This window comes from Sciurus vulgaris (genome assembly GCF_902686455.1).
Source record: "Sciurus vulgaris genome assembly, chromosome: 2".
In the NCBI taxonomy this organism is placed as follows: Eukaryota; Metazoa; Chordata; class Mammalia; order Rodentia; family Sciuridae; genus Sciurus; species Sciurus vulgaris.
Genome location: NC_136462.1, coordinates 135,849,742 through 135,867,636, shown reverse-complemented (window position 1 = coordinate 135,867,636; position 17,895 = coordinate 135,849,742). Strand labels below are relative to the sequence as shown.

General features: G+C 34.4%; 2 protein-coding genes and 1 long non-coding RNA gene across 9 annotated transcripts in view; 2 read left to right on the top strand and 1 right to left on the bottom strand.

The window, feature by feature from the left end:
• MEF2A (myocyte enhancer factor 2A) overlaps nucleotides 1-17,895 on the top strand; it is a 163,252-nt gene that overhangs the window by 32,967 nt on the left and 112,390 nt on the right. The gene's annotated exons all lie outside the window — the stretch shown is intronic.
• Nucleotides 7,267-8,866, bottom strand: LOC306648511. Its single transcript, XR_013760388.1, has 2 exons — nucleotides 8,749-8,866; nucleotides 7,267-7,944 (listed from the first exon to the last, which is right to left on the bottom strand). It is a non-coding gene; the product is annotated as an uncharacterized lncRNA (long non-coding RNA).
• On the top strand, nucleotides 14,081-14,988 carry LOC306648500 (iron-sulfur cluster assembly enzyme ISCU-like). The gene has a single exon (XM_079118695.1). The coding sequence runs from the start codon at nucleotides 14,095-14,097 to the stop codon at nucleotides 14,593-14,595; it is 501 nt and encodes a 166-aa protein (XP_078974821.1). The 5' UTR covers nucleotides 14,081-14,094; the 3' UTR covers nucleotides 14,596-14,988.

Below are 17,895 nucleotides of genomic sequence, written 5' to 3'. Positions count from 1 at the left end.
GTCTGTTAATGTGGTCCATTACATTGATTGATTGATTTTGGAATGTTGAGCCAACTAATCATTTCTGAGAGAATTACCAATTGTGATGAATTCACTTGCTAAAATTTGGTTGACTTTTTTTAAAATTTGTTTATCAAAGAAATTGACATTAATTTACAGTTCTGTGATGGTTTTGTATAGTTTTTATATTGACATTGTTGATCTTAAGTGATTTGGAAGGTCTTTTTTTTTTTTTTTTCAGAAATATTCTCAATGGAACTCTGTTTAAGTATTTGGTAGAATTCACCACTGGAGACTTCTGGTCCTGGAGTTTATTTGTTGGGAAGTTTTAAACTATGAGTTCATTTTCCTTAATTGATAGAGACCATTCAGATATATATTATTTTTTCTTGAATAAGCTTTTGTTGTTTGTCTTCTGAGGAATATGTCCATTTTATGTCAGTTATTTAATTTATTGGCACAGAGTTGTATATTATAATCCCTGGTCTTTTAATGTTGAAAAGATCTGTGCTTATAACCCCTTTTTCTTTCCTGACATTTAGGAGCAAATAAATGCTTTTTTCTAAAGGAGGACTTAGTTTTGAATCTTCCTCTGTCTGTATCCTGTTTGTTATATGTTCATTTACATGGAGTTAAAAAGAGTTTTAAAATTTTCATTGTGAATTTTTTATTTGATCTATTTAATTTCCAAATATTTGATTTATTTTCTAGATGTATTTTACAAGTTTCTAATTTAATTCTATTGTGGCTCAGTAACATACTTTGTATGATATAAATTCTTGTCAACTTGTAATTTATTAGATGGCATAGAACATGGTTTGTTTTAGAGAATGTTTTATGTGCCCTTAAGAATGTATTGAAATGGAATATTACTCAGCCATAAAGAATGATAAAATTATGACATTTGCAGGCAAATGGATGAAATTGGAGAATATCATGCTAAGTGAGATAGGCCGATCTCAAAAAGCCAAAGGACGAATGATATCGCTGATAAGTGGAGGATGACACATAATGGGGGGGAGGGAAGGGTTAGAGTTAGGGTTAGGGAGGGGGGCAAGTATGGAGGAAGGAACTACTGTATAGAGGGTAAAGAGGGGTGGGAGGGGTGGGGGGAAGGGAAAAAATAACAGAATGAATCAAACAACATTGCTCTATGTAAATTTATGATTACACAAATGGTATGCCTTTATTATATTCCAAAAAAAAAAAAAAGAATGTATTGAGTGGCGATTTCTAAAAATTTAATTAGGTCAAATTGATAGTATTCTTTTAAAACTTCTACATGTCTTCTGATTTTCTGGTTGTTCCCAGTAATTGCTGAGAAGTGTTGAAATCTTTAGCATTAATTAAAGATATGTCTGTTTCTCTGGTTCATGTATTTTGAAACTCCATTATTAGGTGCTTGCATATTTAGTGCTTTTATGTTTTGATGAATTGGGTCCTCTATCATGAAATGTCTTTATCTCTAGTATGTTGAGAAATAGTTTCTGAAATAATTTACGTAGTTTCTGACAGAAAATCTGCTGATAATTTTTGTTACATAAATGTAAGTTTTCTATTTTCTGTGGTTGCTCTTAATAGTTTTTATATTGAGTTTTAGCCATTTGATTCGACATAATGCTGCTTAGATTTTTTTTTTTGTTTCCATTTTTTAAATTAAATTTGGAAATGTGTTGGCCACTGTTTCTTAAATATTCCACTTACCCTTGGTGTTTATTTTCCCTATAATTCCAGATGTTAATCCATTTCATATTGTGTTTCTTGGCACTGATATTCCATCTTCTCTGCCTCTTCTTTTTTTGTATGCTTTATTTAGATTATTAATAATACTGCCATGACTCCAAGATCACTGGTGTTTTCTTCTGCAATATATGATCTGTTTAAATCCCATCTGTGGTTTTTTTTAAAAAATTATTACTGAAAATCATTTTTCATCTTTGTAGGTTTTATTTCTTCCATTTCTCTGATGTTCTTTTTTTCTTTTACCTTCTCAATCATACTAAATTTCTTCATAATTTAAAAAAAATTTTTTTATTTTTTAAATTTTTTGTGGTGTTAGGGATTGAACCCAGGGCCTTGTGCTTGCAAGGCAAGCACTCTACCAACTGAGCTATCTCCCTGGCCCTAAAATATATTTTTAGTTGTAGGTAGACACAATACCTTTATTTTTATGTGGTGCTGAGGATCAGACACAGGGCCTCATGTGTGCTAGGCTTGCACTCTACCACTGAGCCACACATAATTTTTGTTTTAATGGCCTCATTAACTCCACTAAATTTTTGTTATTTCTGCATCTTATATTATTGACTTGTTATTGTGGGTCACATTATTGTGGGTCACATTTTCTTGCTTTTTTTCATTTCCTGTATTTTTTATTTGGATGCTGGACATTGTGGTTTGACATTGTGAAGGATTTGTGTGTGTATGGGGGTGGAGTGTTGAACTTTTGTTTTTGTACAAATATATTATGTGGTATCAGCTGACTTGTTTTGAGGTTTTTTTTTTTTTAAAGTAATGATTAATTCCACGAAATGATGCCACAAGGATGAACAAAAGGAAAAAAGCTTGGAAAAGGGTCCATGTGGACAGTAACACTTGTTATGACAAAAATTGTGCTTTAGGGTATTGGGGAAAGAATTATTCAATAAATGAAATCGATGATTAATTATCTATTATGATTATCTATTATGGAAATACATGATTTGTGTTCTATACCATATGGAAAAATCAATGAAAGATTGATTTGTACATTTCAACATGAAAGACAAAACTATAGAATTGTTACAAGTAATATATGAGAACATGTTCATGATCTTTGCACAAAAATTGTTTTTACATTTTTGTATTTGTTCCTTTTAGTTACAATACATGCCAGTGGATTCAATTTTGACCTATTTATACAAATATGTAGTATATCTTATTCTAATTAGGATCCCAGTCTTGTGGATGTACACAATGTGGAGGGTGTTCATATTATGTATGTAGGAAAGTTATGTCACATCCATTCCACTCTCTTTCTTATTCCTGTCTCCCTTCATTCCCCTTTGTCTAATGGACTGAATATCTGCTTTCCCTTCCATCCCCATTGTGTGTTAGCATTCCCATATCAGAACATTCAGCCTTTGGTTCTTTGGCATTGGCTTATTTCATTTAGTATGATATTCTCCAACTCCATCCATTTACTGGCAAATGCCATAATTTCATTTTTCTTTATGGCTGAGTAATATTCCATTGTGTATATATGCCGTATATACCACATTTTCTTTTTTCTTTTTTGGGGAGGGTACCGGGGATTGAATTTAGAGGCACTCAGCCACTGAGCCACATCCCCACCCTATTTTTGTATATTATTTAGACAGAATCTCACTAAGTTGCTTAACACCTTGCCATTGCTGAGGCTAGCTTTGAACTTGAGATCCTCCCATCTCAGCCTTGGAGCTGCTGGGATTACTGTCATGCACCACCATGTCGGGCTACGTACCACATACCACGTTTTCTTTATTAATACATCTGTTGAAGGGCACCTAGGTTGGTTCCATAGTTTATATCTCTGTGAGTTGAGCTGCTGTAAACACTGATGTGGCTGCATTACTGTAGTATGCTGATTTTAAGTCCTTGGGGTATAAACTGAGTAGTGGGATAACTGGGTCAAATGGTGGGTCTAAGTTTTCTGAGGAATCTCCATAGAACTTTTCATTATGTTTGCACCAATTTGCAGTCCCACCAGCAAGGTATGAATGTAACCTTTCCCCCATACCATTGCCAACATATATTGTTACTTGTATCCTTGATTGTTGCCATTTTGACTGGAGTGGGATGAAATCTCAGTGTAGTTTAATTTGCATTTATCTAATTGCTAGAGATGTTTCTGAGCATTTTTTCATATTTGCTGACTGTATTTCTTATTTTGAGAAGTGTTTGTGTAGTTCCTGTGCCCATATATTGGTTGGGTTATTTTATTTTATTTATTTATTTTTATTTTGGTGTTAAGCTTTCTGAGTTCTTTGTATATTCTGGAAATTAATGCCTTATCTGAGGTGTGGGTGGCAGAGATTTTTCTCCCATTCTCTAGGCTCTCTCTCCATGCTCTTGTTTCCTTAAGCATGATATCTTAAGAAATGGAATTGTTAATATCAAATATTTGACTACCTTAAAATAAATAAATTTTGTTCTTGCAGAGATCTTAAGAAATCAAATTGATAATATCAAATACCATAAATTTGACTACCTTAAAATAAATAAATTTTGTTCTTGCAAAGTCATTATTAAGAATAAGGCAAACCAGAGTAAAGATATTTTCAGTTCATTTAATGGACAAGAAGCATGTATCAAAAGACTCAGGACTTCTAAAAATCTAACAAAAACAAATAATCCAGTAGAAGAGTGAGAGACATGAAAAAAGGTGCTTCATAAAAGAAACTGAATATTTAAGGGACATGAAAAAAGATGCTTACTAGTAATCTGAGAAATAAAACTACAGAGAGGCTCCATCAGAAGCCCAGAAGTGGCTAAAATTTAGATGTAATTGGAAGTACAAGTTTTGGAAAGGACATTAAGTTATGGGAACTTGGTAAACCCTGTTGGAATGTGTACTATTATAGCCACTTTAGGTAATAGTTTGACATTTACATACCTTCTGACCAGTAATTTCTTTCCATGGGTATACATATACTAAGAGATGTGTTAATATTGGTAACAGCACTGTTTTTCTAATAGCATCAAACTCAGTACAGTGTTCATCAGAAGTCGATTGCATAAATAAAATTGTAATATATTCATTTATTAGAATATATTATAGCCATAAAATGGACAAGCTATAAGTGCATACAAAACAGATGAATGCCACAAATACGTTTCTTAAAAGAAAGGGTTCAATCCCCAGCACCACAAATAACCAAAACAAAACAAAACAACCAAACCCCCGCAAAAAAAAAAAAAAACAAAAAAAACAAAAAAAACAAAAAAACAAATGCAAGAATATATGTGTGATTCCACTGATGTAAAGTAAAAATAAAACACAAAAATGTGATAGGCAAAATAAGCTGTAATGTTTAGGGATCTGTGCTTTTGTCAAGAAACAAAACATCAAAATGCCAGAGTTACTACTAGAATTATTAGGAAAATAGTCATCTCTTGAGTGAAGTAGAGGAGGGCTTAATTATTGTGAAGAGTACTGGGTGACTCAGGAGCACTGATCTGAATTGTAGAAACCAGAGTTTGTAATACATCCTTGAGCTGTGCACTTTTGCTTTTTGTATCTGTCTTTGTTATAATTCGTGATGAAGAAAATGAAAATGCATCACACTCTTAAATCTGTTTATAGTCATTATATGTTAAATACTAAATAACCCATTCCAAATGCCATTGCATATCCACCTACATTACTATGCTTCTTTCCATATTTATTTAGATGCCTTTTGATTCCGAGTATAATGGTATACAATATCATGTTTATCTGAACAAATACAGATAAGGTTACACCTAGAGCAACACTTATGTACAGATTTGATTCAAATGATATGAACAAGTTAAAAAGTTCTAATATATTTAATATTTGAGTCATACTGTAGAGAAGTATTTTTAGTAATGATTTGTCTTTATGTAAAATTTATTCGTTTGTAAAATATTTTTTCCAGTAATTATTATGATATCACGAACAGTATTTGGGATAAGCATACATATGTACATTTTACAAGTAAGGAAATAATTTTAATTTTCTAAGCAGATTGTTGGTGGTAGAAGACCAGAATCCTCATTTCCACCTCTTGCCTGAGTGTACTTTATTTCTCTTGTGTGTCTTATGCAAAGGCAGGACCTTGTTCTTTATGTAGGTATAATTAATCTGGAAATGAAAGGCCATGTGTGGATGGGCTTTAGTCTTATCAGTGGCAGTTTACAAAGTTTCCTTTCTAATGACTTTAATAATATTATGTCTCTCTCTAAGGAGCTCAAGGTTCCTGGTGGTTATATTCTCAATTCTTATAATTTCCGGTAGGAATTTGAGCTATATTCTTGCTCTACTTTGTAGAAATGAAATGAGGGCGTAAAAAAAGTGAGTCACTGAAAATCACATGACAGTTCATTGTTTTATCTAGAAATATAAATTTTATAGATAAGTTATTATAATAAAAATTTGGGAACTGGTGATGTGACTTGCTGGTAGAGTCCTTGACTGACTTTTGTGAGACCCTGGGTTTGATCCTCAGCAGTAGAAAAAACATTTTTTTTGAAGTGATATCTTTTTAGTTAGTAGTGTGGTCGGCTTACCATGACTAATAATAATAATTCACATAGTTTTAAAATAATTTTATGTCTCAGATTAAGGAAACAATTGAAAAAAATTTTTGAGTCCAGTGTGGTGGCACATGCCTGTAATCCCAATTACTCTGGCAACTGAGGCAGGAGGATTGCAAGTTTGAGGTCAACCTGGCAACTTAGTGAAACCTTGTTTAAAAATTAAAAATAAAAAGGACTGGTGATTTGGCTCAGTGGAAAAACACCTGGGTTCAATTCCTAGTACTTTGACCTCCCTTGAAAGGGAGTGATTAGTGATTAACATTATAAGAAGTTACTTTCAACTTCCATCAAATACACTTTAATTTCTCTAATGAAATTAAGATGCTTTCTGGCCAATACTTTTGATTTGCACATAATTTTTCAAACTGTATCTGTTATCTATTGTGTAAAACATGGTGTGTATTTCTTTAATGGTAGAATCTAATAATAATAGGCTCTTAACATTTTACCCTTATACCTTTCTAATCAGGATTCAACTTCACATATCTCTAGCCTAAAAACACAATTTTTATGCTAACAAAAATATGTAACCTATTATTAATCAAATAAATCCAAACTTAAATAGAAAGATACTATATTTCAAACTACTTTTTAGATTTTTAGATGATTTTGCCCTTTCCTCCCAACCTGTTTTTGTTTTGGCATATTGACTGTTTTACCTAAAATGTAATATGTACATTATAAGAAGCAACATTTTTGTGTTTTGATTTCAGGCAAAGGTACTGATATTCAGAATTTCAGTTGTCCTAACTTTTCTAACATGTAGCTAATTTGGGATTGTCATAGCTAGGTCATAGCTGGTTAGAAGAAGGCTCTTTCACTGATTTGGGTGAATGCTGACCTCTGGTAGGGTTTAGGACTTAGATGGTAGAGGACAAGTTGGATTTCAGTCCCCACTTGCTCCTTCTTGGCCCCATTTCTATGTACAAGGTACCTCCACTGCTGTTTTTGGGGTTTTTTTTTTGTTTGTTTGTTTTTGTTTTGTGTGTGTTTTTGTTGTTTGTTTTGTTTTGGTATGAGGAGGGGCTTGAAACCAGGGACACTTACCCACAGAGGTACATCCTCTGTCCTTTTTATTTTTTATTTTGGGACAGGTTCTTGCTAAGTTGCTTAGGACCTCACTAAATTGCTGAAGCTAGCTTTGAACTTGGGATCCTCCTGCCTCAGCCTCCTGAGCCACTGGGATTACAGGCGTGCATCACCATGCCTGTCTCTACCATTGTTTGTACAGTCCTGAGTCATAGTAATTTCTTGTCTTTCTTTTAATAGTTTTCTGGTGTTTGAATTGTTTAGCAGGCAGAATATCTTTCATGAGAACCAATGGAATCACTACTAACTAGAAAATTTTTCTTAACTGTATATTTTTGTATTTTTTGTATTTATTGAAATAGTAGTTAATATTTTTGGATTTTATATCTTATAATATATAGTAACCCAATTTAAGTAATGAAATTAAGTGCTAAATGTTTGTAGGACATGTTCTGCCTCTTTGAAAGTTACATACAACCAAACTACATTTTCAAGTAATGGCCATTTTATTTGAGCTTTATATTCAAAATACGGTTTATGTTTTTCTTATTGAATCATTTCTGACTGATGACTTGTTCACTCAAATGTATCATTGTATTTTAAAATGGGTTGTTACATCTCTAGTAATAAGAAATGCAAATCAAAACCACCCTAAGATTCCATCTCACCCCAATTAGAATGGCGATTATCAAGAATACAAGCAACAACAGGTGTTGGCGAGGATGTGGGGAAAAAGGTACACTCATACGTTGCTGGTGGGGCTGCAAATTAGTGCAGCCACTCTGGAAAGCAGTGTGGAGATTCCTTAGAAAACTTGGAATGGAACCACCATTTGACCCAGCTATCCCATTCCTTGGCCTATACCCAAAGGACTTAAAATCAGCATACTACAGAGATACAGCCACATCAATGTTCATAGCTGCTCAATTCACAATAGCCAGATTGTGGAACCAACCTAGATGTCCTTCAATTGATGAATGGATAAAGAAACTGTGGTATATATACACAGTGGAATATTACTCAGCCATAAAGAATGATAAAATTATGGCATTTGCAGGCAAATGGATGAAATTGGAGAATATCATACTAAGTGAGATAAGCCCGTCTCAAAAAACCAAAGGTCGAATGATATCGCTAATAAGTGGATGAGGACACATAATGGGGGGAGGGGGGGTTAATGTTAGGGTTAGAGTTAGGGTTAGGGAGGGGGGCAAGAATGGAGGGAGGAAGGAAGGACTGTATAGAAGGAAAAGAGGGGTGGGAGGGGTGAGGGGAAGGGAAAAATAACAGAATGAATCAAACAATATTACCCTATGTAAATTTATGATTACACAAATGGTATGCCTTTACGCCATGTACAGAGAAACAACATGTATCCCATTTGTTTACAATTAAAAAAATAAATAAAATGGGTTGTTACACACATTTCATAATGTAATTCAGAATAAATGGAATGCTTTAATTATTATTATAATAAATAATAGCTTATGATAGTCCTAAATTAATTTAGAGCTTAAATTTCTGCCTGGATTTAATTGTAAACATTAATGAAAACATCCTATTTTAGAGGAAACAAAAAATATTCTTATATTAACATTAATTGGAGAATAATTTTATAGGGTAAAGAACCTCTGGTAGTAATACAGATTACAGTAGGATAATTAAGTTTGTTGGACAAAGAGTGTATAGTATTAGGGAATTTTTCTTTGTTTTGTAAGAGAATTAGGGCATCATTTTTGTTTGATGTGTAGTGGAGTAGTGTGGTCTTATATTGAAATTCGGATTGAGTGCTCTTGCCTTGCATGCGTGAGACACTGGGTTTGCTCCTCAGCACCACATAAAATGAATAAATAAAATAAAGGTATTGTGTTCATTAAAAAATTTAAAAAATAAAAAAAATTGGAATTGAACTTATTTGGCATTATTTGATTCTCATTTTTTAAGATCTCTTAGCAGAGTGGTCAACCACTATGGTTTCTTACTTGTTTAGACCACTCCTCTTCCGTACTATGAGAAAATACAGATGGACCCCAGTTTGTGATGGTTCAATTTAAAAGTGTTTGACTTTACAGATGGTGTGAAAGCAAACCCATATAACCATTTTATTTCTCACTGTGCAGTAGTCAGTAAATTGTATAAGATATTCAGCATTTTATTTTAAAATGGGTTTTGTGATTGTGATATTGTCCAGTTGCAGGCTGATGTAAGTGTTCTGAGCACACCTAAGCTAGGTTAGGCCAGGCTATGCTATGATCTTTAGTAGGTTAAATGTATTATATACATTTTTGACTTAGAGGTATTTTCAATTTATGATGGGTTTATTAGGACTTAATCCTGCTGCAAGTCAAGGGACATCTGTATTTAGAGGACCCCAGTGTATTCATACTTAAATGCAATATAATTTCTAATTTTTTTTATATTATGGAAAGTTTTTGAAGTCAAGAATCATATAGGACAATGTAGTGAATAGTCCAAAAATGGAATTAAGAAAATTGCATTTATAATAGCATGAAAATAATGCAGTACTTAATACATTTAACAAAATAAGTGGAACACTGGTATACTGCAAACTATAAAACATCATTGAAAGAAATTGAAGACCTAAGTAAACACAAAGATGTAAATATTTATGAGTTGTCAGATTTAATGTTAAGATGGCAGTATTCTCAAATTGATCAACAGTTTCAGCTCAACCCATATAAAAATTCCAGCTGGACTTTTTTTTGTTTTGTTTTTGTTTTCAGAACTTGACAAGCTGATACTAAGATTTATATGGAAATTAAAGTTTCTCAGAATAGCCAAAACAATCTTTATAAAATTGGACGTTTCCTACTTCCCAATCTGAGAACCTACTACAAACTGCAGTAACCAATATAAGGTGGCATTGGCATAAGGATAAACATAGTATAGCTCAGGGAAATAAAATTGAGAGTCCAGGTGTTTCTACATTTATGATCAGTTGATTTTTGGTAATGGCGTCAAGGTGATTCATTGGGGAAAAACAGCCCTTTTAAACAAATTGTACTGGGACACCTAAATATCTACATGCAAAATAATAAAATTGAATTCTTACCTTACTATATAAAAAATTTTGCTCAAAATGGATCAAAGACTTTAAATGTTAGAACTCAAACATGTATGCTAAATTTTCATGATTTTGAATTTTGCAGTGGTTTCTTAAATTTAATGCTGAGAAAACAAGCAACCAAAGAAGAAATAGATAAATTGGAGTTCATCAAATTTAAAAACTTATTCTTGCAGAGACATTATCAAGAAGTGAATAAAAGAAAGTGAATAAATTTAAATGGGAGAAAATAATTCACAAATTAGATATTTGTTTAGTATCCAGAATATATAAAGAACTCTTGGAACTCAACAATGAAAAGACAATTTAGTTTCAAAAAGGAGTGAATAGATGTTTCTCCAGAGAAGGTAAATGGCAAATGGGTATATGAAAATATGCTGAATTTTAGTAGTCATTAAGGAAATGGAAGTTAAAACCACCAGATACCACTTCTCACTCATTATGATTGCTATATTAAAAAAGATACTATGCCAGGTGTGGTGGTGCTTGCCAGTAATCTCAGTGGCTTGGGAGATTGAGGCAGGCAGATCTCAAGTTCAAAGCCAGCCTCAGCAAAAGCAAGGCTCTAAGCAACTCATCGACACGTTGTTTGTAAATAAAATACAAAATAGGACTGAGGGTATAACTTAGTGGTTGAGTGCCCCCGAGTTCAATCCTGGGTACACCCCACACCAAGGGGGGTGGGAAGACACTAGCAGGTGTTAACAAGTATGTGAAGAAATTGGTGCCCTCATACATTACTGATAGGAATGTGAAATGGTTCAGATGCCTTGGAGTCTGGCAGTTCCTCAAAAATTTAACATAGTTAAAATATGATCCAACAGTTCTAGGACCCTGCCATATGTTTTTAGTTATATATTCAAGAGAATTGAGAATTTATGTCCACACAAAATTTATGCACCATCATTCATAGCTGCGTTCTTCATAATAGTCAAAAAGTGGAAAGAACCCAAATGTCTATTGACAGATGAACGGATAAAATAAAATGTGGTATATCCAAGAAAGGATGAAGTACTGCTCTATGTTGTAACACAGATAGACATTGAAAACATCATGCCATGTGAAGGAAGCCAGCCACCAAAAGCTATGTATTGTTTAATTCTTTTTGTGTGAAGTGTCTAGAATGGGCAAATTCTAGGGAGACAAAATGAATTAGTACTTGCTTAGAGGTTGGTGAGAAGAGAGAGATGGGTATGATCGCTAATGGTATTGAGTTTATTTTTGGAATGATGAAATGCTCTGAAATTACATAATGGTAATGGTTTTACTACCTTGTGAAAACAATAATAAGAACACATTGAAAGTTTTAGTGGTATTTGAACTTTAAAAAAGCAAGATTTAATGGTATGGGAGTTATAATAACAAAAAAATAATATGGAAATGAAAATAGTGACATTTAACCTAATTTATTATCAAAGCAGGATATTTTTGAGAGTGTTTTCTCGCTTAATAATTATGCTTACATGATGGACATAACCTGGGGTTTATTCAAATCAGAACGTATATCCTCACTGCTTATTTATTTATTTTTGGTACTGAGGATTGAACCCAGGGGTGCTTTACTACTGAACCAAATCCCCAGCCCCCCCCTTTTTTTTTTTGAGACAGGTTTCACTAATTTGCTGAGACTGGTCTCAAACTTGTAATTCTCTTGCCCCAGCCTCCTAAGTCCGTGGGATTATAGGTGTGCATCACCACACCTGTCTCTCCCTGCTTGCTTCTTTTTCTTCTTCATTTTTTCTTTTCTTTTTTAAACTTTATTTATTTATTTATTTTTAGGTGGTACTGAGGATTGACCCTGGTGCCTCTCATGTGCTAGGATAGGCAAGTGCTCTATGACTGAGCCCCAGCCCCAGCCCATCTTCCCTGCTTCTTGATATGTCAAAAATATCTTTTCTTCATGGTAGAAATATGAGGGACACAAAATTCTTCTTGTATTCTTTTCTTGTCAAGTGTGGGGAAAATGGAAAAGAGCAGGAAAGCCACGTAATTCAGTGAAATGAGATAGAAGGTATTTATGGAGATGAAGAATGCAAATGTATATAAAGTACAGTGTGTCGATATAATATAGTCAGGACTTTACTCATTTGTATGATTTTGCCACTTTGCTCTTGCAACACAGCCAATTGATGTCTGAATAAATAGGGAGTTTGATCTTTGTAATATGGCAAAACAATGCCTCTGAACAAAGAATGTTCATCTTCATAATCTGTGAAGCTTTTAAACATACTCTTGCCTTGGGCATTAGACTCATTTATGATTTATTTGATAGTTTTCTTGTGGGTCTAGGGCAAGTTCATGCATGCAGAATATATGTTTTAGTTCCACAATTGAATCTGGTATCCTTTTACATCGAGAACTATTGTATTAAATCAGAATTTTATTGAATTTTATTACTGTTCTGAACAAAAAAGTAGTAAACAGCAATAGGGATGGGGAAAACCTCAACCTCGCTATACTCTCTTAACAGTTTTTTCACTTTAGTTTTTATTTCCCTGTTGATAGTCCAGCCATTGTATTTCTTCTAATTCTTATAAAAGAAAGGTATTGAAAGGATTTTTTTTGGTAAGTTACCTTGAGGCAAGAGTAGTGGTGATAAATAGAAGCTCAAGTTCTTTTGCAAATGCTTAAAACTATATCCTTGCAGAGCAGGAAATGGTGTCAGTATTGCTGTGCAGATTAGGAGGGAATGGGAGATAGAGGTTGGAACTCTTTTTAAGATATCTGGTCAATTTCAATGGCTTTTGTATTTTGACAACCCATTTTTGAGGCATCATAAATTGCTTACCAAAATTGAAGTTGGGGAAGAACATAGTATAGTGTTGTGGTCCTCTTCATGGCTTGTCATGTCTCTTGTGCAGCTGTGCACATCTTAGTAGGAATTACCTTAATACTTTGCTACTGAAAAGTAGCATAAACTCACAAAAATGGAGTTAGATTGCTCCTTGAAGATTTTGTAGTGCAGTCTGTTTAGTGCTGGCTCATACCAGTGACATTTTTGACTGATAGCCTTTCTTCAGCCTCTGATTGAATAGTTCCAGTGGTATGATACTGTACTGTTAAGAAACAGATATGATGGTTAGAATAAAAATTTCAGCTCTGCCTCCCTGTGTGACTTTGGGTGAGTATTAATAATTTTAGTTCTCAGATGCTTCATTCAGAAAATGGAACAAATAGTATCTTAACTCACAGGATTATTTTGACTATTAAACGAAATAACATGTTAAGGTCTGGCACAGCTATTGGTAGATATTTGCCAACAGTTAAATTGCCTTCCCTCTGCATTTCGGTGAAGAATAACTTTTGGGTCCAAAAGTTTGGTTTTTAGAGAGTTTTCAAAGCCTGAATCTTAATGAAAGTCTTGCTTTCATTTATTAAACAGCTGTTTATTGATTTCTGTTATGTGCTAGGCACTGTAGTAGGTGCTAGGATCATAAGAGCAAATACAGCAGACTTGATCCTCTTCCTCACTGGCTTACAGTTTGGCAGAGGAAAAAAAGAAATTAAATATTTAATTATATAAGTAATTAATTACAGTTTTGCAGAAAGCCAAGACAAAAGTACAGTGTTTAAAAAGTGTATTAGAAATCCTAACATAGTTTGGAGGTAGAAAACATTTCCCTGAGGAAGTAATGGTAATGGCTGAGACATAAAGAATGAATAAGAAGGCGCGAGCCGGCAAGATGGCAGCGGCTGGAGCGGGCCGTCTGAGGCGAGCGGCGTCGGCCCTGCTGCTCCGGAGCCCGCGCCTGCCCGCTCGGGAGCTGTCAGCCCCGGCCCAGCTCTATCACAAGAAGGTTGTGGATCATTATGAAAATCCTGGAAATGTAGGATCCCTTGACACGACATCAAAAAATGTTGGAACTGGATTGGTGGGTGCTCCAGCGTGTAGTGATGTTATGAAATTACAGATTCAAGTGGATGAAAAGGGGAAGATTGTGGACGCCAGGTTTAAGACATTTGGCTGTGGCTCTGCGATCGCCCCCAGCTCGCTGGCCACTGAGTGGGTGAAAGGGAAGACGGTGGAAGAGGCCTTGACCATCAAAAACACAGACATCGCCAAGGAGCTCTGCCTTCCCCCCGTGAAACTGCACTGCTCCATGCTGGCAGAAGATGCAATCAAGGCTGCACTCGCCGATTACAAACTGAAACAAGAACCCACGAAAGGAGAGGCAGAGAAGTGAGCCCTCGCGGCAGCTCCAAGGCGCCTCGGCTGCTCACGCTGCCCCGCGCACACCTGGAGATACCAGAGGAAAGCCCTGCGAGGTCCGCACAGTATTTGCCATTCACATTGTGACTGATGCAAGCAAAATACACCCTTTAATTGTCCTGAGCCCTGTGATTTCTTTCAGCTCACTTTTGTTGCCTTAATGCACTTAATGCATATTTTTAATTATATGTATGGCCTCGGAACTGAAATCGGCAACGAAGTCTTAAGTTTTGAAGCCTGTGATACGCATAAAATACCTAATTTTACCTAAATCTATTTTAGGGAAGATTTACAATAGAATGCCTTAGTCGGATTATTTGATAGAAATAATTATACATAAAACAGCTGCATGTGTAGATATGTGTGTGTAATAAAGACAAAGAATGTAAGACAAAAAAAAAAAAAAAAGAGTGAATAAGACTTTTGGTAAGAAGTACTGAGAATGAGACATAGCAAGAGCTAGCAGGATGGTAGTGTGTGCAAAGGCCCTGAAACAGAAAGGAATTAGGAGCTACGTGTAGAAGGACCTGGGCCTGGAAGTTTGCTTGTCAAGAGGAATAGTGGCAAGGAATGAGGATGGAGCAGAGGAGGGGTAAGATTAGGCACAGCCCCTGGACCACATTAAAGGTTGGATTTTAAGAATAATGACTAATGACATGATTATATTTGTATTTTAAAAGTTGTACTAATGAAAATAAGGAAATTGAATTGGAGGAAAATAAAAATGCCTGCTGAGACCAGTTAGGGGCTTTTGCAAAGCCTAGGGAGAGGTGGCAGTGGCTGTTAGAGAAAAGGAATAGACTGGGTATGTTTGGTTTGTACAGTTGTTGAGTCTTGACAAACCTGTGGAATACCTAAGTTGAATAGATGAGAATATGGTTGAAAACAGAGGACTAATTTTAGGTTAGTGATGTAGATCTGGTGTTCTCTCAGTGTAATGTTGGTGGTGGCCAAGGCCTTACACGGGTCCAGGTATTTGTTGTTTGTAGTCATTTCACAACAATTTGAGTACATATGTTGTAATTTTCATAGCGCTTGCAAATTTATTTTACTGTCACAAAAGCTCTTCAGGAGCTTTTAAAAATATACTGTTTTCATTGTTTTTATATCTTAAGTAATAGTAATAATGACCAACATTAAGCTTACATGTGCAGGGTATTAGGCTGAATATTCTCTCTTAATCTTTACAAGTTTATGAGCATTGTTACTATTTATTGTTCCAGTATTTTAAAGATTTGCCACTTAAAATTTAGAGAAGTTGAATAACTTCCTCAGGCTATACCTGTAGTAAATGGCGGAGCTAAGGTTTAAAATCCGACACACTTGTTGTAGAACTTGTCCTCTTAACCACTAACATATGCCTTACCTTTTTGATATTTGAACCAACCAAACAAAACAGAATAACTGATTGAGAGGCCATTTTTTGAATATTTATGGAAGACTTGTGTGTACTATAATATACCATGTTTTAATATACTTTCTCATTTACATTATCATTTACATGACTGGAGAGAAATATGGTATCTGCTTTATTTTGATGAAGAAGAAACAGTGAAAGATTAAATAACTTGGTCAGGATCACTAATAGCTAGTTAGTGACAGATCTAGAATTTAAAGCTGGCTCATTTGACTCCAAGGGAAATATCTTTTCTTTTATCCTATTTAAAAATAAGAACTGTGTTGTCTCAAATGAGAAATTTTGGAAACTTTACTAGATTTAATGATTAACTCATACCAATCTACAGTCTAGTTCTTTAAAAAAATTTTTTTTATTAGAGCTTTATAGTTATACTTACTTATACATGCATGGAAATCTGTTTCACTTCATGAAAACCCCCCACACTTTTACTTCCTTTTCTCTTCCCTCTGCCATTCTCCTTCATCTACTCTCCTAGACTTCCTTTTGAGCATCTGTTAATTTAGTTTTGATTGTTTCTTTCTGTTATCCTCTCCTTCCCTCTTCCTTTCCTTTATTTTACTTTAGTTTTCACATATGGGAGAAAACATTCAACCTTTTAGTTTCTGAGTTTGGCTTATTTCACTTAGCGTGATATTCTCCCTTTCCATCCATTTACTGGCAAGTGCCATAATTTCATTCTTTTTTTATGGCCAAGTATAACTTCATTTCATTGTGTGTGTGTATCACAATTCTTAATTCATTCGTCTATTGATGGGCATCTGGGTTGATTCCTTAATTTAGCACAATTTAGTGAATTGTGCTACTATAAACATTGAGATAGCTGTAAAATCAGCTGATGTACGCTGATTTTAGATCTTTTGGGGAAATACCAAGGAGTGGTATAACTGGGTCATATGGTGGTTCCATTCCTAGTTTTTTGAGGAATCTCCATACTGCTTTCCAGAATGGTTGTATTCCTTTTCAGCGGTCTCACCAACAATGTACAAGTGTTCTTTTCTTCCCACATTTATTGTTGTTCGTATTCTTGATTATTGCCATTCAGACTGGAGTGAGATGAAATCTTAGTGTAGTTTTGATTTGCATTTCCCTGATTGCTAAAAATGTTAAACATTTTTGCATATTTTTCTAGGTCATTTTTGTTTCTGCTTTTTTTTTTTTTTTTTTTTTTTAAGAGAGAACTACTTGATTTAAAAATTCTTTTTATTTGTTTTTGTGGTGCTACGAATTGAACCCAGGGCCTTGTGCATGCTGGGCAACAGTTCTGCCACTGAGCTGGATCACAGCCTGTGTATCTTCTTTTGAGAAGTTTCTGTTTAGTTCTTCTGCCCACTTATTTACTTATTTATTTGTTTGGTGTTAAGTATTTTGAATTCTTTGTATATTCTGAATATTAATCCCCTATTGGAGGAGTAACTGACCAAGATTTTCTTTCATTCTGTAGGCTCTCTCTTCATGCCCTTTAATCATTTCCTTTGGTCTGCAGAAACTTTTAGTTTGATGGTGTCCTATTTATTGATTCTTTGTTTTAATTTCTTATAATTTTGGCAATGCCAGCACCTGATAGAATGCTGATCCTATGTTTTCTTCTAGCAGTTGTAAATTTTTGGTCTAATTTCTAAGTCTTCAATCCATTTGATTAGAGTTTTATGCAGGGTGAGAGAGAGGGTTCTAGTTTCATTTTTCTACATATAGCTATCCAGTTTTCCCAGCACCATTTGTTTAAAAGGCTGTCTTTTATCCAAAATACATTTTTTTGGCACCTTTGTGAAATATCAGACAGCTATAGATATGTGAATTTGTCTCTGTGTATTCTATTCTGTTCCATTGGTCTTCATGTCTATCTTGATGCGAATA

What these genes read in the sequence shown, in the direction of transcription:
- LOC306648500 (XM_079118695.1), top strand. Translation starts at nt 14,095, where the DNA reads ATGGCAGCGGCTGGAGCGGGCCGTCTGAGGCGAGCGGCGTCGGCCCTG.